Source organism: Ursus arctos, unplaced genomic scaffold (genome assembly GCF_023065955.2).
Source record: "Ursus arctos isolate Adak ecotype North America unplaced genomic scaffold, UrsArc2.0 scaffold_2, whole genome shotgun sequence".
In the NCBI taxonomy this organism is placed as follows: domain Eukaryota; kingdom Metazoa; phylum Chordata; class Mammalia; order Carnivora; family Ursidae; genus Ursus; species Ursus arctos.
In genome coordinates, this window is record NW_026622874.1 from 7,940,816 (window position 1) to 7,957,787 (window position 16,972).

A 16,972-nucleotide genomic window follows, 5' to 3' on the forward strand; every position below is an offset into this window, starting at 1 on the left:
GATGAACTGGAATCAGAAAGGTAGAGACTCAAAAGATGAAATGAACCCAGCACACGTGGGGGGACAGTCATGAGGGGTTCATAAAGGGAGTGGTAAGGGATAAAGTCAAAAGAAAGTCTGAGGTCAGTTTGCAGAGAGCAAGGCAGACTCTGGATTTCATCCTGCAGGTAATAACACTGTGACTGATGGTCTCTGATTGTGCAGAGTGCAATTCCAGAACATCTACAAATGGACTTGAAACCGGCTCTAAAAACACCCAGAGCTCAGACACCAGGTTCTCCAGCTCTATTTCAGCACAGACCTCATAAAATTCAGAATTCTAACAAGAGCAGTCTGGATCATATAAAAAAAATAGAAAAGCTGCGATATACATATTAAGTTTAGACAACTGAGCCGTTTCTGTTTCTTTTCGTCCTTTTACTTTTGTTAATGAAGTGTGGGTCTCACCTGCAGCAACCACTAAGTAATTATTTCCTTTATGAAAGCTATACACTTTATTGAGAAGCTTGTCTTCAATACTGTTATGAGCCTAACCAATAAGTAACTTTGCAAAAATTAAATTTTGTATCAGCAATAACTTTTAATAATAAGATTGTAAAGCGCAGACACATGGGGGACCTCTGAAGGTGTCCAGCATCCAGTAATTCAGGCTCTGCTGGACACGATGACAGTGCCCTCTGATCCTCACCTGGCACTCCGTCTGTCTCAGGAGAATAAAAACATCCAGCGTGAGTCACCTTGCAATTATACCGCCACCTGGAAGCATATTTAAGAGATGAGAACTACAAAGCTGAGTCTCTGGATTGGACTTCCTCTCCCTTCTTCCCGTCTGAGGGCCCATAGAGCTCAGGATTCTTTCACTAATTTCTCTATAAGCATCATTTTTTATCATTTTTCTGAATCTAAAAGGGACCATCTCCCAAGGCCTCTCTAAAGTTACCTTGAGTTATTAAGACTGCAAATTTCAGAGATAGAAGGTCCATCAGTTGAATCTATGGTTTTTTTCCACAGGGAAACTACTTCAGAGGAAGATTTTTTTAATTTCTGAGAAAATGTTTGTACACAGGTGTACACGCCACTAGCCACACACCCGTGTCCACAATAGTCTGGGGTAATGCAGACCCTTCACTGATGGTCAGGGTTCAGCCCAGTCTTTGTTGCTGCATTTCTGCATGCACACAAATTGGCACGTCACAGTGACACGGAACCCTCACGTTTCACCTAAAAATGTCAAGCCTGGATCTCAAGAAAAGTCTAAACCCTGCTCGGGATGCACGTTCGGCGGAGGCGGCTGGGAGAGGGGCTGCCCCCGGGCAGGTGCCCGCGGGCTCCGTCTCCTGGGGACCCAGTGTCCGCGCACATCCCGCTCTCCCTCAGCAGCCCACCTCCCCTGGGAGAGCGCGGGCTCCTGTCTGCCCACCGCCCCAGGCCCCGGGCGGTGGCCCGGGCGCGACTGCGGGGCGCCGCTCGGAAATTCGGGTTTCACCACACAAAGACGAGGAGGTTGTTCACCCCGGTTTCGGTCCGGGTGACCGCTGGGTGAGCCGCCGGGGCCGCCCGCCCTGTGCCTCCACGTCCGAGTCACGACGCCCCGTCGCCCCCGACCCCCCAGACCCCGGCCCCGACCCGCTAGACCGCGACCCCGACCTGCCCTGCGCGGATCCCGACCTGCCCAGACCCCGGCCCCGACGCTCCCGGTCCCCCTGACCCCCGCCCCGACGGCCCCGACCCCAACCCGCGCCGACCCCGACGCCCCAGGCCCGCCCCCGGCCGCTACCCCCTCGACCCTGACCTGGCCTGCGTCGACACCGACCCCCCATTCCCTAGCCCCGACGCCCCTGACTCCGGCCCCGACGCCCTCGACCCCGGGCCCCCAGACCCCTGCCGCGACCCCGGCCCGCGCCAACCCGCGCCGGGCCTGGGGCGGCCGCACTTACTCCTGCCAAAGTGGCCGTCGGGGAGGCCGAGAGCCGGGGGACCGGGGTCGGGGGAACCGGGGTCGGGGCCGAGGTCGGGGTCGGGGTCGGGGCCGCCCGCCGTCCGCCGCCAGCCGCGAGGCCCGGCCGCCCCACACACGTGCCGGCTGACAAGCCCCCCATAGGTTCCATACCTGCCACCGGAAGTGAGTGAGGAGGGCAGTATAGGCATTTCCTGTGACGCGAGCGCCTGGACTCCATTAGGCAGCAGCTGGGGGAAGAATCAACACACCAGGGAGCGGAGCGCAGCCACCGAGCGCCGAGGCGGCCGCTGCCTCCGCCGCCGCCCGCCGCCGCCGCCGCCGCCAGCGCCGGGGCTCAGCCCCGCGGCGGGCCCCGCGCCCCCGCCGCCGCCCGCGGGGCCCCGGCGCGCCCCCCGCCGCGCTCCGAGCCGCCTGGGGGGGGGGGGAGGAAAGGCCCGGACCCTCCTGCTCCCCCTCCTCCTCTTCCCTCCTCCCGCCCCGGCCCCGACCCCTCCCGCCCCCGGCCCCGGCCCCCTCGCCCCGACCCTCCCCCGGCCCCCGCCTCGCCCCGCCGGCTTCCCACCACGGCCTCTCTCGGCGAGGAAACTCTGGCCTCCGCTTCCTCCTCCTCCGACTCGGACGCCGGCGGAGCCTCCCCGCCCCCGCGGAAGAAACCCCGAGCCTCGGCGGCGGAGGGAGCAGGAGAGCCCGGGGCTTCGGCAGGCAGAGCAGGCCTCTCCCCTCCGTCCTCGTCGTCCTCGTCGTCGTCGTCGTCGTCGTCGTCCTCCTCCTCCTCCTCCTCCGTGGTGGTGGTGGTGGGACTGCCCCCGGCCGCTGCCCCCGCCGCCGCCCCCCACCGAAGTAGCGGCCACAGCCTGGTCAGCGGCAGCATCATGCAGGCCAACGGGGCAGGAGGAGGAGGAGGAGGCGGCGGCGGCGGCGGCGGCGGCGGAGGGGGCGGCGGGGGCCAGGGACAGACCCAGGAGCTGGCCTGCCTGTCGGCCCAGAACGGGGAGTCGTCCCCCTCGTCGTCGTCGTCCGCGGGGGACCTGGCCCACGCCAACGGGCTGCTGCCTTCCGCCCCCTCCGCCGCCAGCAACAATAGCAACAGCCTGAATGTCAATAACGGGGTCCCCGGCGGGGCCGCCGCCGCCGCCACCGCAGCCGCCTCGGCCGCCGCCGCCGCCGCCTCCTCGGCTACTCCGGAGCTGGGCAGCAGCCTCAAGAAGAAGAAGCGGCTCTCCCAGTCCGACGAGGATGTCATTAGGCTAATAGGACAGCACTTGAATGGCTTAGGGCTCAAGTAAGTGTCCTTTCCAGGCGGCTAGTGTGGACGGACCGAGTGCCGGAGGCCGCGTGGGGGAGGGGGGCCGGACGGAGCTCGGCCCGGGAGAGAATTCGTGCTGGGCCCGCAGGGCCTGGGCCCGGGGAGGACCAGGGGGAGCAGCTGACCTGCAGGGGAAGAGGGGAGATGGATGGGCCCGGCGGATCGTGAGACGGAGCCAGGCGGTGGCGGGCTCGGGGAGGGGGACAGGAAGCCCGGACATTACCCCCTGCCCGCACACCTTCGGAGCTGAATTGCCTGTCAATAAAGACAGATGCGGGAGTGTGTCTCTGCGTGGTGGGGGAGGGGTGCGTTCGAGCTGCTGGAAATAATGAACCTTGGAGGATTTGTTTTTCAAGTATATCTCAGAGGCATCTTTGTGGGACACCTCCCCACCCCCAGCTATGACAGACAACCCAGGCCAACCACCAATCAGGAAAGACAATCGCCTACAAGTGTTCATGGGAACTGAGGGGCTGGGAGAATTTGGAAGGAGGTTGTGGAATAAATCTGATGGGAGCTACCGAGTGAAATACCCTGTTGATGTCATTTAAAGGCCCTTGTGTATGTGCAAGAGGCCTACCACTAACCCGTACGAAATCCCACTTTAGTACCAAGAAAGTGCCTGTGAAAAAGGGACCTCCGATCTGGAGAATCGTTTATTTTCAAATACAACGTAGGTGGCCTTGTGCACCTAAAATAGGGTGAACCCACCGATCGGTATACACAAAGGAAAATCGAGGGGGTGGGAGGTGGGGGGAGGTGGGGTCCTGGTGGTGGGTGAAGCAGAGCCAGAGTAAGACCAAGAGGGCAAACATGCAGCAGTCCGTGTCCTAGCTTCAAAGCCTAGGCCAAAAGCAGCTCTCAGGGCTAGTAGCCCAGGTGTAGTTTTGGATTTACAGATTTGTTCTGGGGGAGGGGGGAGTGAGGGGAGCACTTTTTAAAGGTGACCTAAGTATTTTGATTCTCTGGCAGATCTCGCTCTGTTTAGCTGAAAAATAAACAGCTGAATGAAAAAGCATCAAAACATAAACACAAATAGGGAAAACTGATAGAGATTCTTAGGTATCAAAATATCTGATGAGACAAACTGCATTTGGTAAATCTTTTCAGCTCTCAAAGAGAAATAGATCTTAGAAAGATTTCACTTTGTTCCCTAAGGAGAAGGATTAGTATGAAAACAGATTTTGTAAATGCTAACAGAACATGTTACTGAGACAAGAAGCAAGCTGACAGCAGCAGGAGGAAATAACTCGTGACTGTTTGGATCCTACACCATAGTAAATTTGCTATTTTTAGTATAGAGAGAAAGAGAGTGATTTTTGATGCTGAATTTATTTTAATTTTAAAGATTGACCTAGTAGAATTTCTGTGCAAACATCACTTCTGGATGTAAGGCCCTTCCCTAACCCAGGTCATCTCTCTCTCCTTGTCTGGAGCTAACAGTTTCTATCTTTTGAGATGTTGTAACGTGGTTAGTACGGAGATCCTGGTTTTTATTTATTTAACCACTGGGTTACAACATGTTCTTGGAGATTTTATACTTCACTAAACTTCTGAGGCATTAAATGGTAAAAATTGGAAGAACCTCTTTTGATTCTGGTTTCAAGAAGGCTTTTAGCTTAACTAGATAAAACTCCATCACGGTGGCCGTTTAAAAATGCAAGTTTGTTGAGCCAAGCACAGTAAAAAAAAAAAAAAAAACTATTGATTTCTTTTTTTTCTCCATCATGAGGTTAGCTTGAAAACTTTTGCAACTGTTTTTATGGACATTAGTTTATTTAGAAGAGTGAATCCTAAAAGTTGGCCAGGTCTTTTTTACACTGTATCTCTCCTGCAGCCAGACTGTTGATCTCCTCATGCAAGAGTCAGGATGTCGTTTAGAACATCCTTCTGCCACCAAATTCCGAAATCATGTCATGGAAGGAGACTGGGAGAAGGTAAAGTAGGGCATATAGAGCTGTGTGACTGCTGCTAAAATTATATATTGGAATGTGCATTTTGTGACATTTCTGTTTTTCTTTTATGCCAATTTTTGCAGGCAGAAAATGACCTGAATGAACTAAAGCCTTTAGTGCATTCTCCTCATGCTATTGTGGTAAGAGGCGCACTTGAAATCTCTCAAACGTTGTTGGGAATAATTGTGGTAAATACACTTTTGTTCTTAGTTTCACATTCATGCTTATTTTAGTAGGTTATTGATAATTCTAGGCTTCTGCCTCTTGTAAAAGATAAGGCCTAAAAATAGTTAAATTTCATATAATTAAGTTTGTAAACTAGGATGAGTGTTGATGTTTTAAAGTTTTGAGTGTTATCTTTTTAAAAATCATGTTTTAGTAAATGTGTCATTTGAACCTACTTTATAAATTAAGCTTCTAGAAATTAATTGAAAGATCTTCATGCTTTCGGTGCTGTTAATAGCAGTTTTATATTTGTGGAATCAAAGATAAATTACACTTCTACATTATTTATACTGAACATGCTGGCAGAGGAACTGTATTTAGATGTGTATATCCTATAGCTTTAAGTAGCTCATATATTAATTGTCCTGGTTTTTGGTTTTTTTATTCTTTGGGCATTACAGTTAATTCAAAACAACTCCTTTGGTGTGCTCACCATTTTCCACTCTTACATTCCAGTTGTGTGCATTGACAGTGTCAAAGGGTGTATAATGTGGGTCACTCTGGTGGAGAGTTTGTGTACAGATTGGACCACTGGGCTCTACTTACAGGCCTTATTTCCCCGACAAGATCAGTTCCATAGTCTAACCTGTTAGCTTCTTTCATAAATCTTGATGAATCTTTTCTACTGATAGACTTTAAATCTTCCGTAGATGTCGGTGAGGGAGAGGAGGGGGATAAGTTTTTCTAAGTGCTTGCCATTGGAAACCATGAAGAATCAGCTGCTGGCTGCTGGCCTTTTAACTTCTAGCTGATTCATTTGTTGTCAAAAGCAGTTTCCTGTCTGGTGGGGGAGGGAAAGAAGGCCAATAGGAAGTCAAGTAGGGAAACCAGCTGTTTGTTAAATATTAGTAAATGACTACTGTTACCTTTTGATTTTTTTTTTTTTTAATTGGGTCAAACATTAATCTTGCTGTCTTTGTAAACCTAATAGAGCCTCTTGTTTTTGTTTTTGGGTGTTTTTTGGAGGGGGGAATCTTAATTACAAAAGTTTTCAAGTTCATAATATAATTTTATACAATGTATAATCCTAGAGAATGGACTTCAGGTGAATTGAAGGTGCGAACAAGTATGAACAAATACGGATTAATTTAAATTGATCTAGTATATATATATTTTGCTTTCAGTAAATACTTAAAAACTAAAATTTTTACTTACTATGAAATCAAATGATTGATAATAAATTAACTCATGGAATGATCAATTCCATGCTAAATATTAAAAATGAAAACACAGAAGTTAAAATAAACACCTATATTTAAAAGGGCTACACATTTCCCAGCAACTAAATTTTTCCCTCTCAGTGTGTTTGAGATTTAAAAAAAAAAAAAAAAAGGAACCTAAGTATATTTTAATTGGGCAGTTTCTCATAAATTATTAGCTCTGACAGAATGGAAGGTGACCCTAAAATAAAGACAAAAAAATGTGTGAGTTCTGGGAGGATTGCTTGCCTTTTTTAAAGCTTCACTTTAAATTAGGTTTGTAATTTAGTAGTAAAAACTTAAATAGGGTTACTCCTATTTTTTCTTACTTGTTTATAGAAATGTATGGCTTCTGTGTTGGATTTAGATTATGACTGTCTCACCTGAAACCTTCATTAGAAGCAACATGTAAACTCAAGGAAGGTAGTTGTAGATAATGAGGAAGAGTCCTTTCTTTTTAAAGCCTTTTCTGACTATAGAACGTTCCAGTATCTAATAAAAGATGAAGGTTAAATCTCTGGCTGAGCCTCACACTGTCAAAGTGTTTAGGTATTTGTACAACGAAAGGGGCTCCAGGTTTAAGATTCAGTTCAGCATTTTTTTCACCCTTCTCGTTTGTATTCAGCTGTATTCCTCTCCCCCACTCCATCTCCAGAAGAGAACCCATCCAAAGGTAGCTGTAATAATACCATAGAAGACAACTATTTGGGACTTTTTTTTAACATAATTATTTTAACTGTATGCCCTGACACATTTGATGATTTAATCAAAACTAAAATTATATTTTACTTTTTAAGCCCGAGCATTTTTATTACTCTGCTCTCCCCACCTGCCCCCCATATTTCTTAATGGGTTCCAGTCAGATGATATCAGCAATAGCAGAATTTGCTCTGGATCTTCTGGAAAGTGAGCTCCTTAATCAACATTTTTCAGTTTGGGTTCAAATGTGCTTTGCCACGTCGAGGGAGTTTGGAAGGGTAGTAGAGGCAAGTAACATGGGAAACTCCTCTGTCTAAAATTTGTATTTTTTGGTATAATAGAAATGTGCTTAAGAAAAGTGTCCAAATGCTAATTTCATGGACAGAATTAACTACTGTTTTTTAAAGTTAAATAGGTCTTCGAAAGCCATGGTTTAAATATAATTCATTTCCCCTTTCCTCTGAGTCATGGTTTAATTGATACAACTTGGTTATAACCTTATTGCAGAGTTAGTCAGAACCACTCCTGAGTTAGCTGGGAGCCCGCCCTGGATAGTCTGCGCAGCCTCAGGCTTTTCCTTCACATGGATGTCAGGACAGTTGAGTGGGAGGAAAGGGTACAGCGGTCCCAGTAGTAGGTAGGATGGGGGGGGGATCTACCATGTGGAGCTGTCTTTCACGGTCCTACAGGATAGTAAGAGACAGACAAACACCCTGGGCTGAACAACGCTGGGAAATTATCAAAGAACAGAAGTACTCTCACAGAGGTCTCATTAGGAGCTGGGAGGAGCTATTAAGGGCAGTTTGTTTTTCTCAGCCTCTTTCTTTTTTTTTTTTTTTTTTTTTCATTTAAGGAGCTTGTGATCTTAAAAAAAAAGTTCATAAAGCTCTGTCCCCACCTCAGCAAACTTTAGTTTTACCTGATTTTTTAAAACTTTAAATAATTAACATCATTAGTGAAAGGTGTTTATTTTCTTGAAATTGTGTTTACATTTTTATGCTTTAAATTTTGGGAAGTAAAATGCAGTTTTAATCTCCATCCTTCTCATATGTGTGAAATACAAATTGAACTGATTTTTAGGAGAATAAACATTTTGTCTTTCAACCAAATCACTAGCTGTGCTTGGCCAGCAGACGAGTTGCCATGCACATACCAGGATTCGATATCCATTTGAGGATATTCTTTGTCTTAATCGGGATAAAATGACTCCTGGAAAAGAGTCTGTGCACTGCCTTTAGAGCATGTCCTGTATATCCAGAAATAGGTGTTTGAATGGGCCTCCCTCACAGTTTCCCCCTGCCCTCCTCTCCCGCCCTGCCTCTGCCTCTTAGAAAGACAGGAGCATGTTCCAGCAGGATCTTGGTGGGAAAATAAGGGGGAAATAGCACTTGGGGCACTGTCCCTACACACATTGGAATGGGGGCTGTGCCTAGCACCTCACGGTGGACACCCCAAAAATAAATTATGAAAAAGTAATTTTCTCCAAATTTCCAATTGCTGAGATAATTGAGTGGAGAAATCAAGTACACATTACTGGCCGGTTCCACACGGCATTTGAATGAAAACATTGTGCACCTGAATTGATTCTCAAGTTTGAGAAACTCTCAGAAACACTGTGTGAAATGAAGCTGTGACAGTGTCAGTAAAGGGAAATGTATAAACTCTACATTCCGTAAAGAGTGGAAGTTGTTTTCAGGAGATAAAATGGTGAGAATATCAGAATAACTTCAAATATAAAATCCTTTGATTTTATTAGTCTTTTGACTTTTGTCACCTGACAGACATCGGAGTATTTTTTTCTTCGACATAATAAAGGTTAACTTTGGGCTCCACATACAGCAGCACACTTTTCAGCACACTTTTCATCTTGATAACTGATCTGTTTCTGAAGTATTCATTAGTCAATCTAACTTGATGTGTAAAATTTGGTAGGTGTAGTTTTCCTAGTTACAGGAGCTCATCTCATAGTTTGAAATTTTTTCTGTTCATTAGTTACAGATTTAAGTTTAGATTACCACTGAACATACGCAATGCATCTTACAAAAGAAGTGTTTAAATGTAGGTCTCACTTACCTGACAGGGTTTGTTTTGTTTACTTTTCCCTAGAAACCATTTTTAGAGGCTTGTAGGTAATGCCTTTCTTCTGAATACTCCCTACTAGAAAATCTTGCAGAGAAGTTCATGGTACTGTTAATTCTTTGAAGAAATGATCATTTCTCCACACCATTTTGGCAGCAGCATATACATATTTAAATGTTTTACTGAGGAAGAAAAAGCTATTGTTTGGTTTTTTCTTTCAAGTAGGTTTAAAATCTTGACCACTGTATTCCTTGGGGTCTCTAAATATGGCTGACATTTTCCATCCACTGACTTCTGTACCTGCCTCCGTCGGCTTTGCTCCAGAGCCGCAGGTAGCAGAGAGGATGAAAGAATCCTTCCAGGCAGTGGTCTTCTATTGTAAAAAATTCCCAACTTGGTACTCATAAGTATCTCTCTTTAGCAAAAAAAAAAAAAAAAAAAAAAAGCTGCTAAGATCGTGATGATCGCTTTCCAGTTAAAAGTATAATAAGAGTAAAGGGACATTGAAAAGTATTAGAGCCAAACACATTTCAGAGAAAAACTCAATGTGAAAATGCTTCACCATGAGCTGGAAACAGTTTGTCCTTTTTGGGGGAGAAGAGCTGATCATAATTGTCTGTGCCTGTAATTAAATGCATCAGCGATCAGGCTGTTAGCAGTACACACAGACAAGTACTGACTCCTTTTGCAGACTTTTCGGATCAGTCTTGTGTAGTAGACCTCCTAGCGAGAATGAGGCCATCAGGCTCACACTCGCCCACTCTGCACATGGACCCCTAGGCCTTTTGCTGGACAGCTCTTCTTACTTCCATAAGCCAAGCCTGAACTTGGCTCTGCCCCAAGGCTCTGGTTCTGCCTGGCAGTCTGCTTAGTCCTTCTCTCACATTGTAGGATTTAAGTAATTCCTCCATTAACCGGTTTTCTTGCCATCTTTTCAAAACTTGTGGTATAAAACCCCCTAATGCCCTATTATAAGAGTCAGACTTTGAAAACAAATTGGAATACCTGGAATAGTTCTGAATTTTCATGCAAGAAATGAAATTCTGGGTGAATGTTTTAAGGGCAGAGTTTATTTTTTCCTCTGTTGATGCCTTGGTCGCTAATGATCTTACCTAATTTGAGATTATTTGTTCAAAGCAGAGTTTTATTAAGATGTGGAATTGAGCAAAGTCAACATTTAATCTACCGTGACTCTATTAAACCAAAGTAGTTTGAGTCATCTTAAAGACGTTATTTTCAAAGGGCATAGTAGAATGGTTTCTACTGTTCTATTTAGGCACAAACATTTTCTGAACCTTCCGTCAACTTTTTTCCCCTGACCGCTGCTTTCTGTCCTGTCAGAGGATGAAGTTTTTGCTGCTGCAGCAGAAGTACCTGGAGTACCTGGAGGACGGCAAGGTCCTGGAGGCGCTTCAAGTCCTGCGCTGCGAGTTGACACCCCTGAAGTACAACACGGAGCGCATTCACGTCCTCAGCGGGTAAGGACGCCGGCTCCTGACGCTGGGGTGACGGACGATCGGAATCGTGCTAAGTCCCTGGATGATACTTGTCTGGATACACTCATTTAAACGCATTCAAGCTACCTTTGTCCTCCTGGGAAGCATTGCATATTAGAGAGATACTTAAGTGGGTGAAAGAAAGAAGAAACATGTATTGCCATTTCATAGTCTTCTGTAAAACCCTGTGGCATAAGCTTCTGTGCACACAGTGAACGGCGAAGCTTCCAGTGTGCGGTGTGGGACGTTCTTCCTAACGTGCGCCTGTCCCGCCCTGGGTCCTTGCTGAGCATTTCCTGTGCATGCTCTCACTTGATCTTCACGTCCATTCTTTTCCATGTCAGGGGGCAAGGCCTCAGATCTGGACACCCCCCTTCTGTTCTCCACACACCCTGCTAAGTCCCCTCACACACCGTCTGTCTGCCGGAGGCTCTCACCTCAGGTCCCGGGTGTATGTATCTGACTGCCTCCTTGACGGTCTGCATTTAGGTGTCTCAAGATATATGTTCACAGCGAGCTTCTCGAATCCAGGCTCCCCCACCCCCACCCCCTCCTCCTCTAGTTTTCCCATCTCAGTAAATAGTAAGACCTTTGTCCAAACAAAAACCAAACCTCATCCTTGCATTTCTTAAATCTTTTAACTCTGACCTGTATTGGCCAAACTCTAAAACATCCCAGATTTGTCCATTTCTCCCCATCTCCACAAATTCTATCCTGTGAGTCCCATTCTTTCATTCTCACTCCCTTAATGATGCACATTTCACATAGCAGCCACATAAATACAGAAGTAAAACCATACATTAAGCCATTTCTCGCCCTTTCTTAAAACTTCCCACTGGCTTTCTAGCACCCTTAGAATCCAGAATCTCTGCTCAAGCCTGCGGAGTCCCTGACCTTTTCCCCGCCATCTTTTCCTTCCTTCATTTACTCTCTAGCGACATTAATGTTTCTTCTGTTCCTTAACTGGCCAAGCCACTCACACTTCCCTTTATCTTAAATGTTCTTCCCCTAATCTTTCCACAGCTGGCTACTAGGTTCTCAGGTCCCAGCCCAAACATCCTCTCCTAAAACGACCTACCCGGTGTTCTCTTGTCACCTCACTGTTTTTAATTTTTTCTTAATAGCATTTTTTTTTTTATATGACATGGCCAGGGCCTCTAGAACAACATTGACACATAACGAGTTTGCAAATACAAAATAATGGACAGGACGATGGACCCAAAGAAGTATAGGGTTCATTTTAGGATTTTTGAGGAAAGGGAAACGGAACCTCAGAGAAGTGAAGTAACCAGTCCACGATATAGTTGATAAAGCAGAGCACCAGGATTCCAGGCCTGGTTTGACTGATGGCGGAATCATTGGTCCTCATCCACTGCGTCTTCAAATGGTGCAGCATGCTGGGTGTCTTACTACCGTAGCTGACAGATTACCTGGTTCTGTTTACCTCTTTGATAAGGTGTCTGATTTCTGTATCACCTAAACACTATTCACATGATGAATTTTTTCTTGCTGTGGTAACAGAACGTGTAACTTAATCATGTAGTTTTGATTCCAAAATGAACTTCGCCCAATGTATCCCTTGACTGTTTCCCATAAGGAAATGGCCTAAAGGTGGCCAGATGTGGAGTTGGCGTAAGGACCCAGGGTTTTTTTCCCATTGGCCCAGTGTCTTTTCAGTTACGCCACACAGCTTCCCATAAACAGATATTTCTTTTGAAACCCTTAAGGTGTAATGTATATTTGCAAAAGGGGCAAACACAATCATAGCTGTCTTTTGCAGAATCTAAAAAGTGAACAATTTTTCCATAAAAGTATTGATAATAATTTTACCCTCAAAAAGTTATTTTAGAAACCATTAGTTTTGCAACATCAGGCTTCTTTTGTAGCGTATTTTGAATCAAGTTACTCATGCTAGTAAGACAAAGTTAAGCTCTCATCTGCTAAGGTACCCAATACTAAATAAATTGCAAGAGAGCAATTCTCTGCTCCTGGATAAGAGGCGAGTAACTTACTCAGCACTGAATGCAGTTTGCTTCATGCAGTTGAGAAAAAGAGGAGGTGACACATCAACTGAGAGGTTTCTGATACTTCTGTTACCATTCATTAAGCTCTACCTGTATGCCAGATAGTGGACCAAGTACTTTGTATACTCTATCTTAGTTAATCCTTACTTCCCTATTTAATGCCCTTTTTACAAGTGAGAACAGATCTGAAAACAGAGTACCAGACAAAGTAGCAGGAGAGTTACTCGCCAGGTCTAATCTCCATGTCTGAATAATGCCTTCACTTCTTTTACTTTTAAAGCCAGTTCTTCTGAGAAGAGCCAGAACAAGGTCAGGGTCACACTTCCAGCAGGGGGCCTCATGTATTCTCCAGAATCCATGACTTTAGCGTTTATGCCTCCTTCGGCACATATAGTGAGTAATAAAACAGTTCCCAAAGTTTCTGCTTTGGGATCTCAATACCTTTCACAGGATGACCCAAGGATGATTATCCAATTATACCATTTCTTGAGTGACGTTTATGATAAACTCTTGAAGGTATGTTGTTTTTGTTTAATTAACTTAGTGTAAATATCTTTGAAGGGTTTTTTGTTTTATTTGGGGTTTGGGGGGAGTTTTGTTTTACTACTGCGAAGCAATTCAGTTAGCTTAGTAGTTAAGAGCAAGTTTTGCAGCTAAAAATGCCTGAGTTCATATCCCCTTTTTTTGCCTCTTAACCCTAAGCCGGTTACTTAAGCTTTCTATGTCTTGGGTGGTTCATTTGTGAAGTTAGAATCCCATTGCTCGCTTCACCCAGGATTGTGGCGGACATTCAGTAAAGTAGTACATGTGGAGTGCTGGGGACGGAGCCTGGTGCACAGTAAGAGCCCCATGTACAGAATGACGTATGATAACAGATGAGGGAGTATGTTCTACTAACAGATGATAATATGTCATAACAATAACATTATATATTTTGCTATTACTGTTGTATTACATTTTAGTAAATATATCCGGGTGCCAGGTTGTATTAATGTATTGGGTCCACTGTAGAAATTTCTTCTTGATATGTATTTCTTAGTAAGAACTTGATAGATACTTCTTAGTGAACATATGATCGATATTTTTCAATTATGAAAAATTATTATTATGTTATCCAAAGAAAAGGGTTTGATATTTGGTGCTTTCTCTGTCCTGTTTTTAGGTATCTGATGTGTAGCCATGCAGAAGACCTACGTGCAAAAGCAGAATGGGAAGGCAAAGGAACAGCTTCCCGATCCAAACTGTTGGACAAACTGCAGAGTAAGAGTCTTATTTTTTGATGTTTCTGTGCTTTCTCTTAATTAGAAAGAGATACTGTGAATTGATCAGGAAGACTTGCGTCCAGACTCACTCTCGGTGAGCAGTGAGCAGTTACATGAGGAAGAAGGGAAAAGCCATTAAGCCCTTTAAAGCAAAGGTTTCCAAACTCTGCCATGGAGTCTGAGAAGCAGCTCCCTCCTTGGGAGTCGGGGGAGAGGGTGCAGGTCCCAGAGCAGTTCTCTCTTCATTTGTGTTATGCAGTAATGCTCCCGTTAAGATTTTGTTTGGGGGAAAAGTGCTGTGGTTGGAAGAAAAAATACATAAACCCAAAATGTAAACTACAAGTGTTTTAAATATTTGTAGATTTCAATATGAAGGCCCAGGTTTAAGTAAACTGTTTTCCTCTCTGCCCCCCCATCCCAGATATGTTATATATACCTTCCAGATTAGAGTAGGGGTTTTATTTTTGCCACACTTTTATAGAGATGATCTTTTTTCCCTCTCGGGTTAAATCATGATGTTCTATGTGTTTCACGTTGAGGTATGGCAGTAGAGATCCTAAGAACCAGAAAACTGTGTGGTTGGGGAGGTGTGAGGCATGGAAGAGATGGGTATCCGCATCAAAACACCAGTCATTGCCTGAGTTTTCACAGGATCCTCGGCGTTAGAAGCAATCTGATGAGACCTGGCACCTGTCCGCACGTGTCAGCTGGTCCTTTGTTGGGGGGGGTTCTCTCACACTGTCAGTGATGCTTAGTCTCCCTCTAGTACACGGTCATCTTCAGGTTTTCTCTCCATCGTCACTGGCTTTTCGGGGGGGGAGGTTTCTTGGTAGTGGGGTTTTGGGGGGGTTACTTTGTGTTTTTATTTGTTTTTAGAAATTCACATACAAATTAAAGTCATCCTGTCTGTTCAGTTTTGTGGCAACATCGCCATAGCTGCCGACAAATACTCCTAAAGCTCCTGCTGTGTCGCCTCTCCTGCCGCTGCTCTTAAGGAACATAATATTTTTAGGGCGGGGCCAAGTGCCACAGAAGGGGAACAAATGTCTTAAATCAGAGGTTATACCATCTTGTTATTTTAATGCTTATTGTTACTTCTCTTTTTGAAAATGTCTTCCAGCGTATTTGCCGCCGTCAGTGATGCTCCCCCCGCGGCGGTTACAGACTCTCCTGCGGCAGGCGGTGGAGCTGCAGCGGGACCGGTGCCTGTATCACAATACCAAACTCGATAGTAACCTAGATTCCGTGTCTCTGCTTATAGATCATGTGTGTAGTAGGTAAGAGAAAGACTTCTTCTACGTGTCACAGACTCAGCATCAGCTCTGTTGAAATGTCTTCTTGTTGGGAGCTTGATCCGGTCGCTGTGAAACCATTTGGGTCTGAGTTAGCATTCCCGAGCAGAGCTAGAACCTACTGACGGGGACACTGGAAGAGAAATTTGCACACATTTGTGCAGTGAACTGCATCTTGGGAAGCTGGAAAGTCTAGTTTTCCTCTTCTTGTCTGGGGGTCGGTTGGTTTTGTGTCTCTCCAGCCATCTTTGTGAGGGCTTGTGAGTAGTGTTGGGCGGGGATGCCAGCGACCGGAGGGTCTCCTGTCCTTGGACGCCAGAAGTCATGGACTGACTTTTTCTGGATGTTGTGGCTATCTTAACAAGGGCCCTGATTATTTTCTGCCCATAAAGATCATGGAAATACTTGGTTCAAAGTATTTTCTCTTGGGGTTTTGTTATCGTAGTTGTCCATGTCCATAATTCAGCTCCACTTTAGGTATTAGGAGTATTCTCAGAGAAAATGTGCCTGTTATCTTAATAACGATCTCCAAAAATAAAGCAGAACTTTAATTTTTCAGATACTGAAAAATTAATTCTGAACTTTCACACTTCAGGAGGGAAATGATTTGGGTCTGGGGAACCCCACATGAACAGCTGTAGTACACGTGCCCAGTTTCTTCAGCAGAGATCATTGACGAAGTACTGAAAGTGGCCTGCGTAGGCAGGACCAGAGTGTAGACCAAGTACAGGCTTTGGGAATAACCGTAGATGTTTTGGGCGTGTGCGTGGTGACGGAGGTGATGTCGAGCAGGTGTGTGCATAAACTGCTTCACATGTGGTCAAGTTCTCACCTGTCCCTCCCGAAATGCAGCGGAAACCTGAGGATGATCGAGCTGTTGGCTTTAAGTGACTTAAGTATCATTCATCTTAACGTACTGGATAATTACATGGTGTGCGTCTTAAATGTTCTAAAACAAAGCGATTAGAGATCCTTTTCCTTTTTGCCATTTTTGATTTTGTTCTTAACTTGCTTAGGAGAATTTTTTAATCTTGTCATTTGAGTTTCAGAATAGAGGTAGGAGATAATAGATTTTAAAAGAGTATATGGTTTTATCCTTCACAGCTCCTCTAGAGAATTTGAGACCAGTGTTAAAATTAAGGCAGATGTGAACTCAAACCATTTTTTGATTTGTTAATGTGTTGCTGGTGGAATGCAGTGAAAAGGATTTAGGGTAGACTTTATGGTTCAGGAGGTGTCAGTGGAAACTGAAATCTAGGAGAATGTGACCCACGTGTTTCCTAAGTGCCTTGATTTCTATTACAGTACCTGTGAAAGGAAATCATGGAAAATGTTTAGTCCGACTTTTTCCACCTCAGAACAGGGATCAACCTCTCCTCTAAAGCCGCGTAGAAAGCACTCCTGAGGTTTGCGTAGGAACGAAAGTTCACGCTCTTCAGAACTAACCACTGACGGACAGGGCTTCCCAATAATCT

At 45.2% G+C, this 16,972-nt stretch overlaps 1 protein-coding gene across 4 annotated transcripts in view; it reads left to right on the forward strand.

Annotated features, from left to right (window-relative positions):
* The first annotated feature begins 2,482 nt into the window (after positions 1-2,482).
* The window catches only part of WDR26 (WD repeat domain 26), a 38,648-nt gene continuing 24,158 nt past the window's right edge, over positions 2,483-16,972 (forward strand). For 2 of the 4 annotated variants that reach the window (XM_057315570.1, XM_026509494.4), the window contains exons 1-6: positions 2,751-3,242; positions 5,104-5,203; positions 5,305-5,361; positions 10,765-10,901; positions 14,106-14,203; positions 15,326-15,482. In XM_057315570.1, the coding sequence (XP_057171553.1) occupies positions 2,833-3,242; positions 5,104-5,203; positions 5,305-5,361; positions 10,765-10,901; positions 14,106-14,203; positions 15,326-15,482 (959 nt within the window). In that variant the 5' untranslated portion in view covers positions 2,751-2,832. Of the gene's footprint in view, positions 3,243-5,103; positions 5,204-5,304; positions 5,410-10,764; positions 10,902-14,105; positions 14,204-15,325; positions 15,483-16,972 lie in introns of all 4 variants that reach the window. The other 2 variants (XM_057315571.1, XM_026509495.4) reach the window with 2 other exon arrangements.